Source organism: Trichoplusia ni, chromosome 2 (genome assembly GCF_003590095.1).
Source record: "Trichoplusia ni isolate ovarian cell line Hi5 chromosome 2, tn1, whole genome shotgun sequence".
Lineage (NCBI taxonomy): Eukaryota > Metazoa > Arthropoda > Insecta > Lepidoptera > Noctuidae > Trichoplusia > Trichoplusia ni.
Window position 1 is genome coordinate 19,689,864 of NC_039479.1, and position 16,692 is coordinate 19,706,555.

At 39.9% G+C, this 16,692-nt stretch overlaps 1 protein-coding gene across 1 annotated transcript; it reads right to left on the bottom strand.

The window, feature by feature from the left end:
* Nucleotides 1-6: 6 nt before the first annotated feature.
* LOC113501900 (low-density lipoprotein receptor-related protein 6) lies at nt 7-13,338 on the bottom strand. Its single transcript, XM_026883210.1, has 23 exons — nt 13,002-13,338; nt 12,108-12,331; nt 11,572-11,762; nt 10,648-10,938; nt 10,221-10,405; nt 9,615-9,844; nt 8,952-9,122; nt 8,400-8,633; nt 7,972-8,113; nt 7,280-7,444; nt 7,068-7,212; nt 6,853-6,980; nt 6,266-6,419; nt 5,683-5,957; nt 4,896-5,138; nt 4,560-4,698; nt 3,989-4,264; nt 3,740-3,922; nt 3,166-3,360; nt 3,010-3,123; nt 2,775-2,933; nt 2,138-2,494; nt 7-2,066 (listed from the first exon to the last, which is right to left on the bottom strand). The coding sequence occupies exons 1-23, from the start codon at nt 13,090-13,092 to the stop codon at nt 1,835-1,837; spliced, it is 4,524 nt and encodes a 1,507-aa protein (XP_026739011.1). The 5' UTR covers nt 13,093-13,338; the 3' UTR covers nt 7-1,834.
* Nucleotides 13,339-16,692: the final 3,354 nt, after the last annotated feature.

Consider the following 16,692-nt stretch of genomic DNA (forward strand, 5'->3'; position numbering starts at 1 on the left):
CAGTAGTAACAGGTACAAAAGTTTATTACAAAAATCTCACAGTCAGTCAGTTTTAGATATTTAGAATCGAAATAATCTAACTATATAGTTGCCTTAGATATCTATACAAAAAAAAAATGCAAATTTAAATGGCAACTGCAAATAAACGTTTCTTTGAACTTAATCTATTCAAAAATAAATTGATACATACAGAAACAATGAGTGATCATTAACTAATGATATTTGTGCTTAACAACATGTAACATACATAGTTTTTTTTAACGATTCCTGTAATAATAACATTAAGCATTTTTTATTTTGTAAAAATGATTTTAACTGTTATCTTTTTGCTTATAGAAATACATATTACAAAGACATGTTATTGTCTGCTTTAAAACATTACAAAAAGTAGTAGTTTTTACTAATTCAAATAAGGAACCACAAACCAATATTTAATTATTGTTGTTCAATTTCAATGGGCGTCTAAATTAATTAAAAGCGCGTAGCTTCAATAAGTCAAAACAAATATGTTTGTGTATAATAATTGTAACTTACACATTACTATATAGATATAGTTAATTATTTACTTACTCTATATAAAACTTGTTTACAATATTTTATTTACAACGTCAGGAAAAAACACGTTAATTCAGTTTATGGTTATAGTAATCTAGGCATAGAATTTTTATATGTTACGAAACAAAATCCGTATTTGTTTTCGATGGATAAGTTGTTGACAAATGGCATACAATTTATTTACAAATATGCTACTGGTTAAAAAAATTGTCAACAGAATACTTAATCGACGAAAGCCTTCACTCAATGTTTATTTCTTAATCCAGTATCAAGGCTTACGTGTTTTCCCTTAACCTATTCTATATAATACAAACAATAGAGATTTATTCTTATAAAGATTAATGAGGCACGAACAGTGAAATAGCACCAAGTTGTAATTTCACACTTTCATAACAATATTTAGCCCTAGAATTAACTTCGTCATATTTTGTAAACTATTTTATGTTGATTCATATATTTATCAGTTGGTACGACTTAAAGTTTACACTGAGAATATTAAAGTAGACTAGAATATTGAATTGTTTTGTATTCATGATACACAATTCTATAAGTTTATGACACATGTCGGGGGCGTTTACAAAGCTAGTCATCAACATCTGTAATAATATTAATTTTAACTATGTTTCATCATATCAGATAAGCTAACTCAACAATGTAGGCATGTATTTAACACGTGTAAGTGCTTAGTCACTTTTTTTTAAAGGCGCCAATGGTTCTGACCACACTTATTCAGCCGTGTTTCTAACTCTTGCCCATAAAAACAATGATTGTACGAAGGCGCGTACACATCACATTCGTGAATACGAAACATATAACAGCCATTTCGTTTGGCTTAGTATATTTTTGCAAGTAAAACTTTTAATGTAAAGTTATTAGAATGAGGTATTGACAAAAAAAAATACATTAAGGCATATATTTTTTTTCTTTTCTTCGTTTTATTATCAGCCAGCAAAGTCACTTGTCGATAAAAAAAATGTATGAATATGATGTGAATTCGATATTTCTTGGAAATCTATCAGGTTTTTATAGATTTTTTTTAGTCAAATACCCCTTTTTGTCTGTCATGTCCAGTATAGGATCTGCATTTGGCTGCTCATCAAACTAGACACGAGCTGATAATCTTAATTTAATAAGTAGAATTGTCTTACCGACCCCGAATAAACTGATGCTCAGATAGAGCGTCTTTGTAGAATTTTCAAAGAAAAAAATGTTGTTCTCTTTTATCGTTAATTAGTGGCGCTCAGGCGCCTGTACCTGTACCTGTACCTGTCGGGCAGGGTCAGTGCCTGCGCGGAGCGGGCGAGGGCGGCGGGGCGCGCGCGGCCGGCTCGGGCTCCGACTCGCACGCGTCTGTGGAGGCCGGCGTCGGCGGCGGGGGGCGGTTCATGGCGCGGTAGTGACGGTACGGGCGGCGTCGGGGGGCCGCGCCCGCGCCCGAGCTGCCCGTGGCCGGCGACGGCGGCGGGTTGGCCGTGGGCCGCGGGTAGCGCAGGCAGACACTCTCCGACGTGCTGCAAACAAAGACTTTGTTAGGCAATGTCATTCAGTGGATGGCGGATGTAACGTATGTGTGGCTACTGACTCGGTGGAGCTGGCGCCGAGCGGTCGCGCGCGCTCGGGCGGGTCCCGCTTGAGCGCGGCGCGGGCGCGCGCGGGCGGCGCGGCGCGCAGCGGCGACAGCGGGCACAGCGGCTCGGGCGCGCGGGCGGGGCGCGGCGCGCGGCGCAGGCGGCGCAGCGCGGCCCAGGCGGCGCCCAGCGCGCCCGCGCCGCCCGCCAGCGCGCCGCACAGCCACAGCGCGCCCAGGCGCCGCGCGCCGCCCGCCTGCGGCGCGGCCCCCGCCAGCCCGCACGTGGCGGCCGCCTCGTCCGACCGGTCCTCGCACTGCGCGCGCCCGTCGCATAGCAGCCGCGGCGCCAGGCACAGCCGGTCGTCGCAACTATAACACATTTTTAGTACTTTAACGAACTCTCGAGTTGAGCAGACACGTTAGAGCTTCATTGAGGCTTATATTGGTGCTAAAATACCATTTCAACCTCCCATAAAATACAAACAACATTTTGTAAGAATTTCTCTTCAAACCATTGATTTGATTAACTTATAAAAAAAATATTCAAGAAAGTTTAGAAAATATTATTCATTTCGACAAAAAACAAAAAAGAAACAACAAAATCAAGGAATTAAATTATTATAAGCGACTAATTAAGTTGACAACATACCGGAATGCATCAGGTAGAGGTGCTCTTTCACAGTAAGCTCCTGAGTCACAAGCGCCCAGTGCGGCTGCGCATGCGCCGTCAGCACATCGCAGTCCGGCTGCGCAGGCGCCACAGTCGGCTTCGTCTGCACCGTTCTCGCAGTCTTTTTGGCCATCACACCTGTGGAGAGCATCGTATTAGTTAGTGGAATGTCGCCCCCCGCAGTCCTGCGTGACGTAGCGGTGCGAGTGCGTACTTCCAGTGGTGCGGGATGCAGCGCGGCTCCTCCGCGGCGGCGTCGCACAGGAAGCGGTGCGGGTGGCAGGGCGGGGGCGCGCCGCAGCGCAGCGCGCAGCCGCACACGCCGCCCGCGCCGCAGGAGCCGGCCGCGCCGCCGCACGCGCCGCCGCGCCAGCAGGGGTGCGCGCGCGGCAGGCGCGGCACGGCGCGCGCGGCGGCCAGGCGCGCCACGTGCGGCACGGCGGCGGCGGGCGCGTCGCGCCGGTGCAGCGCCACGCGCATGAGCGCGCCCGAGCCGCCGCTGAAGTACAGCCAGCCGCCGTACGGGGCCAGCGTGCCCGCCCAGCCGCCCTGCCACACCACGCGTCTGCCCAAACATATTGCATTTAACATCTTCCTTCAACTAAACATGTAAGCAGTTCGATTTGGATTCTTTCACGTCCAGAAAGTGTCTGAACTTAAAATCTTTCAAAGAATAACCTATGTATTGTTTTAATTATCTTCGCCTTTTGGATTTTCTTTATCAAGTCGCAATCGTTTTTCATTAATATTGAACCTTTGTATGTAACCTGTTAATTAACAAATTATGAAACTGTTTTTGTGCTCTCACCTCAAAATTTAGAATAATTCTACACGTGAAAACTTTTAATTGGCTTTTTGTCAAATAGGTTGTTTAATTATTAAGTTTTATCTTTTAAATAGAATTAATTTCCTAAGTAGTAGGATGAATAAGCATGCCGACATACTTGTTGGACGCGTCAAGGTCGACGGCGTGTATCTGGCGGCTGAGCGCGTAGTACACGGTGCCGGTGTTGTGGTCCACGGCGAGCGCGGTGGCGTTGCTGGCGCGCGCGAGCTCCACGCGGGCCGTACCGTCCACGTTGGCGCGCATTATCACGCCCAGACCCGCGTCGTTCCAGATCAGAAACCTGTACCAAATACGAAGTAAAATACCAGGACACGGTAAAAATACAAGACGATTAAAGTATACTAACCGTTTAGTCTGGTGAAAAGCTAAATGTCGCGGCATCATGTTGTCTCCTCTCAAAATGACCCCTGAAGACGAGTTATTATCGATGGAAGTGGCGTTGATGGAGTCCGTGTCGGCACAGGTCCAATACAGGGCTCTTCCTAATATGTCTAGTACCATGTGGAATGGTCTGCTTAGACCTGAGACCACGGTAGTGGAGTCAGTGATAGCTGACGTCACAGAGTAGGAGACGGGGACCCGACGGATAGAGTGAGAGTCTTCATCCATCCAGTAGAGATGTCTGCAAATTATATGAATTAGATGCAATTAAATCAGTTAAGATTTTTGAGCTGTTCTGACATGGAAAGTGGTGATATGTTTTAACAAGACTTTTTTGCGACCGCGGACTCACATGCATTTACACACCCAGACTCAAAACGAGTATTCGTGGATCACTTTCACGAATTCTTGTTCGTCGCGCTGATGAGTGTGGCATGCAACTCGTTTATCAGGGGCGACACGAGACCGGTATTGAGTTAGTTGAAGAAATTTTTCGCAAATTCAGACTTAAAAGAAGTATTCTTTATTATACTTACTTGTTGACAGGGTCGTATTCGATGGCTTTAACGTTCTTCAGTCCAGTCAGTGGTATGTAAGCGTCGTTACATTCTCCATTGGCGACAACTATTCGTCCAATAGCATTTTTTTGTGCGAATATCAGGAATTCTTCAGGTTCTGGAAAAAAATTTAGATATTAGTTTTTGTCATGTTATTTATTTGTCTCTTGAGTATTTTTGTAGGTGGGTACGGGTAGGGGGAGTTGTTGGATACATGCGGGGCGGCCAAAGCAAATCAAACGTTTTTATTTCAAATAGGCCGTTTTAAAGGCTGTGTTAATAAGTTACAATAATGAGTAGCTGTCCGGTGCCTACCCGTGCAGGTGAGGTTGTCGCGCGCCAGGCGGTAGTGCGCGGGGCAGGCGCAGCGGTAGGCGGGCGCGGGCGGGGGCGCGGGCGCGGCCAGGCACAGATGCGCGCAGCCGCCGTTGCCCGCGCCGCACTGCGCGCCCCCGCGCCGCGCCCCCGCGAACACCTTCAGCTCCGAGATGTACTCCACGCCCGAGTGCACGACTGCGCGCCCCGACCCGTCCAGCTTCGACGCAGACTCCACCACGCCTGGAAACGAAAAGCTTCAGTTTGCTTGCACACAAGGGCGACTTAAGCAAGACATGTACCTTCACCGACTGCTAGATGAAGGTTTCTTGTGACCATCAGCAAAACACGTTAAATCGATATCCTGTGATCTCTGATATGCTAAGTACGTTGACCACGTAAAGAAAAGCACTGCTATTTAATTTCGACTACCGTAGACGATTGCGTAGCGTGCTGCCGATGCGTTTCCGTGCGGATCATTCACGATATCGTGGATCTTGAAATGTGTCACCATCTGTCGATACGGGGGTGACAATGCTTTGTTTCGCTCGTTTTATACGTATTTTTTAGCAAACACAAACGCGGATACTGATATAATGCAACCGGCAAAGACCAATGCGGTTACAGAGTACTTTTTTATTTACAATTTCGTTTTGTGCCACATCCAAAACAAAGAAATACATAAGCCAAAAAATGCATCTGAAGTTCAGGTTCCTTTACAAGTTGTTAAAAAGAAGTATTGGCAAGTGTGAACAAACACTAAGAAACTACTGCAAACCAAACTCACCTGTATTCCAGTCTCCCCAATAAACTTTATCATTATACAGAGCTAGAGTATACGGCATCGATACATTGCTCACTAAAGTCTTCCTTCCGGTTCCATTGAGGTAAGCAAACTCTATGGCTGGCGGGTCTAAGGCCGCCCAGTAGATGGCGCGCTTCTCGTGGTCCAAGGCTATGGAGTGGACCTTGCCTACTTGTTCGATGAGCACAGTGGGCGCTGAGCCGTCCATGCCGGCGCGTTTGATGCACTTGGAACCGAGCTCTGACCAGTACATGTAGCTGAAACAAAATATGAATATTGTTTTTCTTTTTTATGTCAAACAGATTTGTTTCCCCTCAATTGAAGCCAGTTTGGTCTCAAAGCAGAAATACGTAGATCTGGCGTCGCGTATGTGTTTTACTTGACGGGTTTAATAGGTGTAAATTTTTGGCAAAATAGTCCCCCCGTCTTTACTCCATTATATACATAAACGTCTTGTTTGTTAGACCTTTAGTACCGTGTTATAAAGTTTCGCCGCGTCGTCCGGTAAGACGATGTCCGAAAGGCCTAGGGTGGGGAAAAGCTTTAACATAATATGAGTGCGTACCCTCTCCTGGGGTCTAGCGCGATGCTCTTGGGCTTCTTGAGCGCCTGCCACAGCAGCGCGCGGCGGGACGAGCCGTCCAGCCGTGACACCTCGATGCGGGCTGTCGCCGTGTCCGTCCAGTAGATGTTCTGCCCCGACCAGTCAATTGCCATACCTGGGTACAACATGTTCATCTTTAAATACTTAGTTACGAATTCAGTCGCTGAACAAAATTAACTGTTTGGCAAACATTATGAAATTGAACAGCTTGAAAAGTCGGAAAAAAATGTTTACATGTGTTTTGGCGAAGCCCAAACATATTTAAATACCGGTTTTGTGCATACAAAACAATTACTTTCTTTAGAATTACTCAAAAAGGGCTTCAGCATTTATATACATTACGTCAGGAGAACGTTAAATCAATATGGGAAACAAGTGCTGTTTTGGTCAAAAACTTGGTTTCTTTGGGGAAATCATATGCTTGGAGCGAGAGCTAAAGTATTTCCAAAAAACAATCGGGTTTCGCCACAGTACTAAAGTTGCTGAAAAAGTATGAATGAAAATAATGTATTAAATAAACATTTCGATAGAAAAAAATGTCCGCTTACCTTCAACCAAGCCCGTCCATTCCAAAACTTTCTCCATATTAGATCCGTTTATTGAGCATCTATTTATCGTCTTGGTTTTGCTGTCCGACCAGTACAGCTTGTTGCCTGACACATGTACTGCTAAGGCACTGGAAAAATACATTTTATTAGTCCCAAGGAATCAAATCAAAATGAAGGACTGTTTACACAAGAACGGCTTTAATTATGATTCTTACCTGACTTCTTTAAGGTCTTTAAGAGGTAGGATGGCGTCATTTTCTTCGTTTTCTATACTAATATGGCCTATGACGTTTTTTCGACTGTACACTAGAAATGCTTCTGGTACCACACAAGTCTTCCGATCTTTGCTTAATTCCAACCCTGTAAAAAAGTCTTAGGTTAGAGGTGCGTAATTTTAATTTGATTTTTTAGAAAAAAGTTCTCAGACCGAGCGGGCAGCTGCAGACGTGCGCGGCGGGCGTGTTGAGACACAGGTGCGAGCAGCCCGCGTTGTCCCGCGCGCACGCGTTGCTGGCGGTGGCCGCGCGCAGCCGGAACGCCTTCACACCCATCATGTTGGCCAGCTGCTCCACCACCGCCTGCCGCTCCAGACCTAACAAACACAATGGTTATCGCTAAAGCCCACGACGCGGCTAAAACTCGCGTTATTTTATAAAAGTTGCCAGTGGCTCTGTGACGACGAGATGGTTAAATAAAATCATTATTTGGGCAGGTAGCTGGTATTTTATAAAATAACGAAGGCATAGTTGGGACTTGCTCCACACTTATGTACTGGGCAGAGTAATTGCCGCACCTTAGATATGGAAAGAGGTGAGGCAGCATTTGGTAGTCTAAAACCTCGAAAATTTTAGAAACGACTCAGCAAATGGCAAGGAAATATAGATCTTAAGGTGCGATCTCATGGAGACGATCGACGCTCGTTTCCAGCGACAAATATGAAATATGATCGGCGACAAAGCTGAAAATGTTGAGCTTTGTCGCTGGGAAAAGATCGAGAGTGAGCGGTGAGAGAAGTCGACGTTAGTGTAGTGCTGCAACGGTTTATAAATTAATTCCTGTAAAAAATGGAATCAAGCCTAATTCGCGAAAATAAACGGTAACAAATAATTTAGTTCTTACCTGTATTCTTGTTAATTCTGTCCAATGTTCGTTTCTGCATGTCAGTCCAGTAGAGGTGCTCTCCAAGTAATGTGAGGCCAAATATGTGTAATATTTCACTGCTGTGTAGTTCTTTTCTCTCAGTACCGTCCATATTGCAAACCTAATATTTTAAAATAACATTTTATTGCAAAGTATGAGGGCTATTGGTTTTAGTCTGATTTGCATGCGTACACACGTTATTCAATATTTGTGTATGCACACAGCATACGACATCGCGAGGTGACAGCGCGTGTGTGTTGGGTTTGAAACCCAACAATATGGGACGTAGTAACAATATGGGATGCAAAAGATTACTGATTTAACATTGTTTTGGTGACTGGTGGGTATGAGGTATAATACACAACACATCACGCGAAAGACATAACAGAAAACAAAGTAAATCGCACCTCAATCTTATGCGTCCTGGCGTCTCCCCAGTAGAGCTTGTTCCGCTCGGTGTCGAGCGCGATCCCGTTGGGCCACGTGAGCCTCTCGTACACGAGCAGCAGGCGGCCGCTGCCGTCCAGGTTGGCGCGCTCGATCTTGGGCTTCTTCTCGTTCCAGTCAGACCAGAACATCCAGCCGGCCACCGGGTGCAAGGCTATCGCACGAGGATCGTATAGCTCGTTATGGATTATCACCTGTTTGTGGATAATGTTAAAATATTTGTATTTATTTATTGATCCAAGTACCAACTTTACTTGGTAGGTACATGTTTAGTTGGTACTTCTAAATACATAAATACCAACTACTTAGTTTATAATAAGCGTTAATGGTTTAACCTCTTTGGGTTTACCAAAAGCAAACATTATGGATCTTTCGATAATTAATAAAAAAAAAATATTTCGAGGATTCTATTTTATGTAATATTTGCCATTATTTCATTTTCATTTATTCTACTGTTAATCTACTATTACTGTGTACAGTTTGTAACACAAAAGTACAGTTAAATAAGCGACCTTCTTGGAGGTCCCGTCGAGGCGGGCCACGCTGATGGTGTCGGTGACGGGGTCTGTCCAGTAGATGTTCCCAGCGAGCGCGTCGATGGCGATGCTGTCGGGCACGCCGCTGCTGTGGATCACCACCTGCTGCGAGCTGCCGTCCAGCCGCGCGCGGGATATCGTCTTAGCCTACCAACATAATATTCATTCAATAACTTTTCGAATAGAGTTTATGACAAAAAAAAAACCGGTCAGATGGATTTCTTAAAAATACTGGACACGTATTCTTTCTTTTATGTCGCCAACAAAAAAATACAGTTATTACAAATTTCGTATGACGTCACTTACCAGTACGCTTATATATATAGCAAGTGATGTTATGTCTCATCTTAAGTGCTTTTAATCTTCCCTACTTTTATATTGATAAAATAGAAATCCAAATTCAATATATTTTTTAGAGATCGAGACAGATGTCTGACAGATCAAAACAGATTTATATTATTAGATTTAGTCAAAAACTCTATTGTCTAGTAACTTATTCCCATAAAAAGTGTTTAGTCCTTCTATAGCTTTGTATAACAAAGCTCATCAGCATTTGAATGGGATGATTTGCTACACATGACATTATTCAACTAATAAAACACATTATCTTCGTTACCAGCGGCTAAAACTATTACCTACCAAACTATCAGCCCAGTAAATATACTCTGACTTCGGATCAAAGTCCACAGTGAGAGCTCTCTTCAAGTCCTTGAGTGGTAATGTGTAAGGCGTGAAGTCTGGCGAGTCCAGTGAGATCTTGGATATGGCGGAGCGCTGCGCCACTATGAGCAGCGACTGCGGGCTGTCGTAGCAGGTCGTGTTGCTGTTCTCCTTGAGCTTCGAGCCAGTGGGGCAGGCGCACTCGTAACCTGTATAGTGAAAATGTTCTTGATAAAACCTCCTTTGGTATAATTGGTAATTTTTAAATTTAAGTTAATATCGAGGATCATCACAAGCCTCCCCGGCTTGTTATGATGATGAAGATAATGGAGTTACTTACTCCATGGGAAGGAGTAAGTAAGGGAATATTATTAAAGAAATAATCTACTGTTCATACACTAACATTTTATCATGATAGTATATCAACGCTATGTGATTATTAGAAAAATAATATTCTACTATGTGGTTAAGCTTGCAACTACACAATTACACATAGATTTATTAGTGGATAAATAGAACTTAACATAAATGAGTTGATTTTGAAATTGAATTCTGCAAATATGTTTAACTAGTTTTTGTTCATACCTGGAGGTGTAGGGGAAAGTAAACATAAATGAGAACAGCCTCCATTATTCTCCTTGCATGGGTAGTCTCCAGTGGGCATCAACTGTCTGCTCCCGTCATAGACCTTCAGGTCAACAGGCACTGGGTCAGATTTGATAAGCTCCTTCATGGGACCATTTGTAGATATATCCCATGTGTGAATTGACCTTGAATGGGATAGATGATTATAATAAAAGGCTATCAAATCAAGTTAAATACTCCTATTTCAAGATAGTTTTTAATTATATTTTTTTATAGTTAGTGCCAACATACATGGCTATATATTACAAATAACACAACATTACTTAAAGATTTAAACGGTTACTGGCATAATATTGAAAAAACTTCCAACTTCTTAAAGATACTCTATACAATAACATAGCAATAGAGAATCTAACTGAAATCTTACCATGTTTTCCAATCAGTCCAATAAAGCTTATTGCTATAAAATGCGAGTGCATACGGGTACACAAGGTCCTCTTTAACAACACTTTTCCTTTTCTCCCCATTAAAGTCTATCACGTCAACAAAATGCAGTTTAGCATCTACCCAGTAAATAAGGTTGTTGTCATAGTCTATTGTGATGCCGTTCGGCCAGAATATGTTTTCTTTAATTATTACTTTGCGTGTAGCTGGGTCGCCATTCATTCCAGCTCTCTCTATTTTGGGTACTTCGCCCCAGTCCGTCCAAAACATCAAACTGGAAAGGACAATCAATTTGTTACTTCAGCCAGATTCAAAACAAACCTAACGCGCCCCAGGTTGCATATAGTTTTTGAGTGTTTTTAATATAAGAATTTTACAGTTTAACATTTAAGAGGATGAAAATAAGTATGTGTATGGTTGTCTTGTGTGTAAAGAAATAAACAACATACTACTATTCACTCAAGATTTATGGACTTGCAATGATAAGCTGTACAATAAGGAACCTAGAAATTCCATTGGTCTGAAGTCAGCATTAGCTCATAAACCTAAATTCAATAAGTTAATAATTGATAATTTATGTAATATAATGTTATTAATAGAATATGACGAAACTATTGCTTACAAACTAGATAAATTGTAGTTTGGTACTATTATCAGACAGTCATATAAGTATTATGTACAGAAAATTGTAATAGAAAGTATTTAAATAGCAAAAAAAAATCAGTTTGATATATCATAGTGTAAAGGTTAAAAAAGATCTATTTTTTTATTTACAACACACCTTTTTTTCTTTTCCTTATATTGATAAGGTGAATATGAAAGGTGTTTTGAATATCATAAAATAATAAATGTATTCACATTTATTTATTTTGCAGTTTTATTTAGTTATTTTAAAATAGTGTCTTACCCTTCTTTAGGAACAACAGCTATGGCCCTGGCCAGGTCCACTTCTGACCAAAACAGTACTTTCCTGTACTTTTGTTCTATACTAATAACTTCTATTCTATTGGTCTCCCCATCTGTCCAATATATTTTGTCTGTGTACCAGTCTATTGCTATTCCAGTAGGAGTAATTAACCCCTCTGATACTATTTTAACCTGTAACACACAATTCAATCACATTATTACAATACTGCATTTCATATAGATCCTGGATAATGTCTTGTAAGGGAAACATTAAAAAAAAACCATTTTAAGGTGTAGAAAACGGGCTTACACATATCAGGAGAAACAAAGCATTTTTTCCATTTTCCCCTAAAAATTGAATCTTAAAAATCAAATGCAGCTTTAAAACCCATAAAGATGTGTAAATATAATTTAAACTATCAACAATCTGTGTTCTTGTTATTAAAAAATGTTATCAGCTTGAAAGTAATAATAAATGTTATCTCTTACAGCACTTATTAATTAGGTAATTGATTAAAAACAATTAATAACCCTCACCTTTTCTCCTACATGAGTTTCATTATAGTTCATACACTGTATTAACTCTGCAGTTTGGTCAGACCAGCAAATGAGGTCCTTACGATGGAGGAAGTCCACCGCAGACCCCTGTTCTAGGTCTTTTACTATAGTATTGACTTTGCCAATCTTTGAGGTGTTCACTACTCGAATGTCTGATGCCGTGGAGTATAGTAATATTGGGTTACTGGATACTGAATAGTAACCTGAAATATTGAAAATAAGGATATAAGTATTGAAGAAGGATCACCCGGTGCAATATTTAAAAGTAGCTAGTTGTTAACATATATAGTTCAACAGATATTAGTTCTTGAAAGGTTATTACGATTGAAAAGTATAAAGGCAAAAAGTTTTTAATTCAAGGAGGCCTTCTTTCATCTATTCTCTTAACATAGCACAATAGACTTATTGCTGGACACAAAAATAGTTTCTGAATAATAATACAAGACATTATGAAGATAGTTAAGACAAAAAATGACTTTAACATTGAAGTTTTTCTTGTAAATAATGAAAGATAATATTTCAATATGCTGTCTCCCATTACTTCTAGACTAATTAAAGATATACAATTTCCAATTAATTCTTAATTATGATCAATCAATCAACACAATTACTTCAAAAATTGTGGTTGTTTGTGATTACAGCTATCAGTTAGTATAAACATTGCACTTGTATTGTAGAACTTGGTTCAAATTTTACTCAATATGCAAGTACGTTGTATAGGTATTTGAGTTTATCACTTAACTTTTCAAACACAATTTATAAATAAAATCTTAGCGGCGAAAAGCACAACACAGTGCCAGAAAGTTCACTTCTAAGAAAGAAGCAGTGAATGCATATTAACTAAACAGTAGATATTTATAGAAACAAAGTTACCTTTTAACTGCAAAAACATTAACAAACAAAACACATTCATAACATTTTGTATTATTTTGTCCGCGTGAAGTATTCTTCGGCGTTTGGTCATAATGAAAACAAATGCACGTCAGTCGTTAAAGCTTTCATGTGTTTATTTCACTCCAACACAGTTAACAACGAAATTAAATAAGGCACTGTATAAAATCAACCGTCATCACCATCACTTTGATTTAGAAATTCACTAAATATTGTGGTTTTAACATTTGAGACAATGAATTTGGGAGGCGAGATTAACAAACGCAGATTATAAATCCTCCCTGCGCTCGACTTACAAGTCAACGGGCATCATATCGACTTTTTTTTTAATTAGTGTTGCCATGATTATGATTTATGTTTACAAGTAACTCTTTATTTTATTAGTGTCTAGAAAATAAATGACAGTTTTTTTTTACATTCTAATATTGACATAATTATCTAAGTGTAGTTTATAATATTAGGGTATTTTCTTTAAAAACCATATACTTTGACATTAGTCAAGTGTTTCAATAAGTTTCGTCTAGAGTGCGCTTGTAAAGTTTTCAACTTAAGTCGTAAACCTTATGATGAGGTTAATAAAATTGTAAGTAGTTGAGCATTATTTTACTTTTCTATAAGTCTAATACCTATCTTTCATTTCTTAATGAAATCTAATGAAGTTTTCTATAAGTACGTAATCTTATTTTTTACCACCTTTACATTTTTTAGATAGATGTTTGGGTATTTACCCTTTTTCCGTGGGCGGGAATTATAAAAAAGTATTAATTTAGTAAGTAAGAATAGTTTGGCAAGTTTCTTAACAAATTTTAGGTAACTGAAAATAAGTACTTTCGTATATCTTTGTATTACATACCTGCGCAGATGTTTTATACCATTTAACAAGCTTGAGCAGATTCCCATTTGTGAAATCATTCCAATCTCCGCCAATGGTTGTGGTAATTTCCTATAGGTACACACACATGCTAGACGTATAGACAACTTTATTGTTTTTCCGTTAATTCAGATTTCATTTCCTCCAGGCAATCAGCTGAAAACAGTTGAAGGTCTGATCGTATATGTATTTGTAGGCACACACATACAAAGCACAGTTCGTTTGGACTGAATCGATAGTTTCCGATATACGTGCTTTGGTATCATCTCTCTTTTACTAATCTTGCTTACAAGACTTCGATATAAATGTAGAATATTTTTAATTGCAAGTGCGAGACTTCAGCTGGCCAAAACTGATAATCAACTTAATTTCTTTTCTAACCTTCTATTCCCAAAAAGGAAAATAAATCCCTATACGATCATTTCTTTATCCATATGTCTGTTTCAAGCTTGGAGAATATTTTAGCCAAGAATCTTATTATTCTGCTAAGAAAGTGTTGGTCGGACCCATCTACTTACAAGGTAAGTAACATTATTTTCTACAGAAGAGTGTGTTTAGACTTAGGCCGAATTCACATGATAGTTACGAAATAAAATGAACAAGATTCCAGTATCCATGAAACAACATCGCTTACTGGCAACCTACTAAGCGCTCAATTATCTCCATAACATGTGATGTTCGTGCTATGGAGCGGTGGTTTCTACTAAATAGCGGTTGTTTCGATTTGGCTCGCTGCAAAATTGACTCGATCACCAACAATAACAACTAAGCACCGCACTATTCAATGCAGCCGCAGCCCGGTTGGCTGCCGTTTAATGCAAAACTTGTTCCAACACTGCCAATGAATAGTTTAAACTAGCTAATGTTTGATTTATATAGATATGGTCTATCGCTAACGACGCGCTCTGCTGTTGAATTGTAGCAAACTATGCTAGATTCTGTTTATATTTTAGAAACATTTAACTGTTGTTAAGCTTCTCCAAAACAATATTCTTGAGCCTAAGTTTCGTCTTGAAACTCGCAGTTATGGAAGCGTCACCCAGAGCGGTACTTACCTTTACAACTGCCATAAGATACCCCAAGATGTGGAGTCGTTGGATTCCTATATTTTAACACCAGATAATTTTTCTTGATGATTTCTGGAAAACCCTGTCGATTGTCAGATGTCTGATAATGCTCTGATTTATTCACGCGTATTTTTCCGGGGTGGCCCGACTAGTTTCGGATCTAACCGGAGTCTTACATCATGTACTGACGCGGCGGGGGATCGCCTATAACTGTATGACCTATAACTGTATAAAAAAAAACTACAATAAATATAAATAAAAAAATTGTAATAGATTTATTTGAAAACTCTTCAAACAATTTAAACATTCCTCAATCACAACTAGATGAATAATTTCTAAAACGTAGCACACCAATTTAATTTTAAATTAGGACCGTAGTGAATGCAAAGGCGTAAAATAGTGGTTGGCTGTCAAACATGCGTGAATTGTAAACTTTGGTTCGACAGGGCTGCCCCACTTCGTGCTAATTAGCGCCAACGTGGTCCCGCCACAAGCAAACTCAACTGCATTACTGTGTGAAACTGGATGTGATTTCAATGTCAAAGGCTTCAAACGATCCAGTATAGGTTCCGTGGAGTACTTTAGTGTGGAAAGATCAGAATTCAGAATGGTACAGTTACCAACTCTCCACATTTACTATACGAAATTAAATATAAACTAGCGAAGTCAATAAAACATTGCTAATATTATTGGACCTCCTCATAGCAATTACCCGGCCAACACGGTATCTATAATTTTTTTTCATATTGCGTTTTTTTACTGTCCGTAATAACTGTCAAAAATGTACAAATTACAGCCCGATTCATAATTCAAAATGCCCCTCGAAACGAGTGTGATCAAATCGGTCCTGGTTCTTCAAATATCCAATCTTCAATTTAGTCGTACCAAAATTGACTACCCTTAAAAGCCCGAAATACCTGCAAAGATGCACTTAAGCTTGGCCGTCTGTGGTCAAGACTTGCACGTCATGTTACGCGTCTCGGCAAATGGGATGGCCACTTAAGGCCCGAGCTTATATGCGGCAAGGTGACTCGATTTCTGCCATTTCAAATGTCACTACGTCTCCATTCGGTTAATTTGGAAGATGGGATGTATCTATCACACTCTTTTATTTACTTTTTCTTAATAATTATTCTCAAATTTATTTAGCAACTAGTTATTTGTATTTAAACTGAGTTTTGATATAAATAAACTCAAGAAACAGAATCTGTATTTTCAAAATAGAACTCGTATTTTCCTAAACAATTTTAATATTTGTTTCCGTCGTTACGTTTTGAAATGTAATAAAGTCAATCATAGCTTGGTGTTCTTATATTTATACGAAACAAAGATAAATTATAATAATTCACTGTGAGGCAGTCTTTAGTAATATTAAATTTTGTTTCATAACAGACTTGATCCGTATTAAACGTTCTGGACGTTTAATATTGGACGGATCCTGTCTATCTCTCACCAACAAAATGGTATGAATAATAATCTAAATTAGGAAATTCCGCGTGGTCGGAGTTTATCTCTGTATTTTAGTAAAAGGCCCATTAGAAGTTACTTTAAATAAATGTCTATAATTAGAACTTTCTTTAAACCGAAATTGTTTTATTAATGTTGTAAGTAGCTACAAATGCAATATGACTGAGATGGAGAGCAAAAGCGACTTTACAATATTGACTGCCCTGTTGGTCTAGTGGTTAGTGACCTGGACTGCTATACCGGAGGTTGTGAGTTCGGTTCCCAAACT

Bases quoted from the DNA above. Each gene is read 5' to 3' on its own strand.
- LOC113501900 (XM_026883210.1), bottom strand. From the start codon at position 13,092: ATGACCAAACGCCGAAGAATACTTCACGCGGACAAAATAATACAAAAT. The intron at 5,139-5,682 runs GTGAGTTTGGTT...TTTCGTTTCCAG, and splicing joins TTGGGGAGACTGGAATACAG to GCGTGGTGGAGTCTGCGTCG. The intron at 2,067-2,137 runs GTCAGTAGCCAC...CTTTGTTTGCAG, and splicing joins CTCGGCGCCAGCTCCACCGA to CACGTCGGAGAGTGTCTGCC.